Source organism: Penaeus chinensis, chromosome 31 (assembly GCF_019202785.1).
Source record: "Penaeus chinensis breed Huanghai No. 1 chromosome 31, ASM1920278v2, whole genome shotgun sequence".
NCBI lineage: Eukaryota > Metazoa > Arthropoda > Malacostraca > Decapoda > Penaeidae > Penaeus > Penaeus chinensis.
In genome coordinates, this window is record NC_061849.1 from 36321576 (window position 1) to 36324075 (window position 2500).

At 41.2% G+C, this 2500-nt stretch overlaps 1 protein-coding gene across 1 annotated transcript in view; it reads left to right on the forward strand.

Annotated features, from left to right (window-relative positions):
* Nucleotides 1-2500, forward strand: part of LOC125042156 (potassium channel subfamily T member 2-like) — a 443899-nt gene that overhangs the window by 440652 nt on the left and 747 nt on the right. The window contains exon 33 of the mRNA XM_047637623.1: nucleotides 736-2500. This exon is cut by the window's right edge and continues 747 nt beyond it. Within this exon, the coding sequence (XP_047493579.1) occupies nucleotides 736-807 (72 nt within the window). The 3' untranslated portion in view covers nucleotides 808-2500. The remainder of the gene's footprint in view (nucleotides 1-735) is intronic.

Sequence of the window (2500 nt, forward strand, 5' to 3'; positions counted from 1 at the left end):
GGACGAGACATGCCCACCTGGCAGGATAAAGTTACATCTTTGAGATCATATCTCGAGATTATTTAAATGTTCCCAAAAACTGAATGCGAATTTATGATTATACATTTTTTTTAACGTAATATTTTTGGGGTACCAGATATGTGCCTGAGAGGTCCCAAAACAAAGGTGTCTCATACACAGCCATTAGTCAATGAAAATGCCCGAGATCCGAGAGCAGAGCGGGCAGCTTTTATCCAATCATTGCCAGGGGTGGACGCCATCAGAAGGTTGAAGAGCACCGTCGTAACCTACATCTGGTTATTGGCTGTCGTGCAAATTGTTCTAGCCTTTTGGCAAATTCAAGGGAAAGTTCAATGGCTATCTTTGGAAACAGTATTAAACGATATATATCTAACATTTAAGGGGAAACATTTGCCGCAGTGCGGGGAATAGAATAACAACTCGCTTTTTTCATGGCAGATCTTTTTCCAGTGTATGAGATGCATTGAGTGCAGAAATATTGTGTCTTGTTCTTACAGAGAGATTAAGGTGGATCTGCCGTGGCAATCCACACAAATCTTCGTTTAACTGTGTATATATGGTACATGTAAATAAATACGTGTGCAGTGTAATACGCATGCGCGTGCGTGTGGGGGAGTGATATGTACATACAGACTTCCAAAATAAACAAGCACCAGCACCAAGTAGGACAATTCCCTTTCACTGTTTAATGCCAAGTTGTTCCTTGCACCGCAGGTCACTCCGCCTGAGGAGTGCGGATCCGAAGCCTCCGTACCTTCTATCCAGCTCCAAGGCACCATTGTCTGACCACCGCCATCGCCTCGACCGGCGCGGGTATGGTTCCACATGGGCGGAGTTCGCGGCTACTCGCCCAGCCGCACGCAGAGACTCTGACAGCCAGCGGCCTCCCGCCCTGTGCGCCGCTCGTCTCTCGGGCCGCTATCGTGGCCGCAGGCGCAGTAACGGGGGGAGGCCGAGGAAAGAGAAACGGTCGCGTTGACCCTCATTCGTTTTTCGATCTCGAAAATCTAAAATGCCTCCGGTGATGTTCTAAGTGCTTTGTTCCGATTGCATTTCTCTTTGACAATATCCAAGGTTTTGGGGCATTGGGTACAAACGTAGGGTGAGGTCAGTTTTTTAGTGAATTACGCATATTACAAATCGCTTTGCTTGTGTGAGTGAATGGAAGTGACGAGAAGAAAAGTGCGGATTCAGATATTATTTTTGTTTAGATTTAAGTCCTTGAAACACAAATGACTTTAGAATTTGAATGTAAGGATATATGATTGCCAACACGACGGACTTTACCTTCTGTGAAGGGTTATTGCGCCCTACATCGTGATAGCCACAAAGCTCCCTGTTTCATTGTGAGCCTCTCGTGTTTGGTGCTTTGAGACTCTGTGGCTCATATGATGATCCAAGTTGTTGTTTTTGGAAAAGAAAAGGAGACTCGAAGACTTCTGCTTCTGAACGATATGATCAAAATGATTCGTGAAATCCAATTTTCTGAGAATATAGCAAACGATATGCGAACAAAGACCCAGAGTGTTTGTTATATAAGCTCAACTACGTTTTCCTTGCGAAGTTAGAACATGAACTGAATATTTAACTGATGTGTTTATCAAAGCTGTACTTTTCCTTTCCCCGCTTTATTTCCCGTTGGATTCTTTCGGAACTCGTTTCAGTTCCACGTCAGCTCACTTGTTGGTATTTCAGACGAGCAATATCTTTCAGCCACGGTTTAAGAGAGGCTTCATCCCTCAGGTCCCGCGTGGCATTTGAGTTCATAACAATCAGATTTTACTCTCACCCTCACTCTGAGTTTATGAATATAACTTACTTTCGAAATAAGTTAGCAGCTGTTATTGATATATAATGCCTTATTGTGTTACATGCAGCATTACTGAAACTATATCATGTTGTAAATTCATATAGTGATGGAAAAATAAATCATAAGAAATCAGTACTTTCAGGCGACAACTTTTTTCCAATTGGTTTTATCAGAATTCCCATACAACCCCTTCCTTAGTACCAAAATTGAATGTTAAATACCCTGTATCATCGTAATAGGCTTTGTACTTAACTAGTTTTCGACCATATGAATAATCAGTAATAGTTGTAAGCCAATCCTATCTCAGAATATTGTACCAAAGTCCATGTATATTTGTGCAGATAATGTGAGGTTGTGATATATTATCTTGCCGACTCATAATGTGCATGTACCAGATTGATAAGCTGAGCATAATCCTGTATAATCTTTATTTTATTAATATATATAGAGTTTATGATTAAAGCATAGCACATTTTAGCGTTAAGGTGAATGCTCGACATTCTGTACATTCAGAGGCTGCCCTCTACCATTTGACTAGATGAATTACACTCATAAGACGATGAAGGATGTTTGTTTTCATACCATACTGATTGTACGTAAAGATTAGTTTTTTCGGTTTGTTTTTCTTTCTATTTTTGAGCCAAAACGAATATTGTTTTCGGGGTTCGT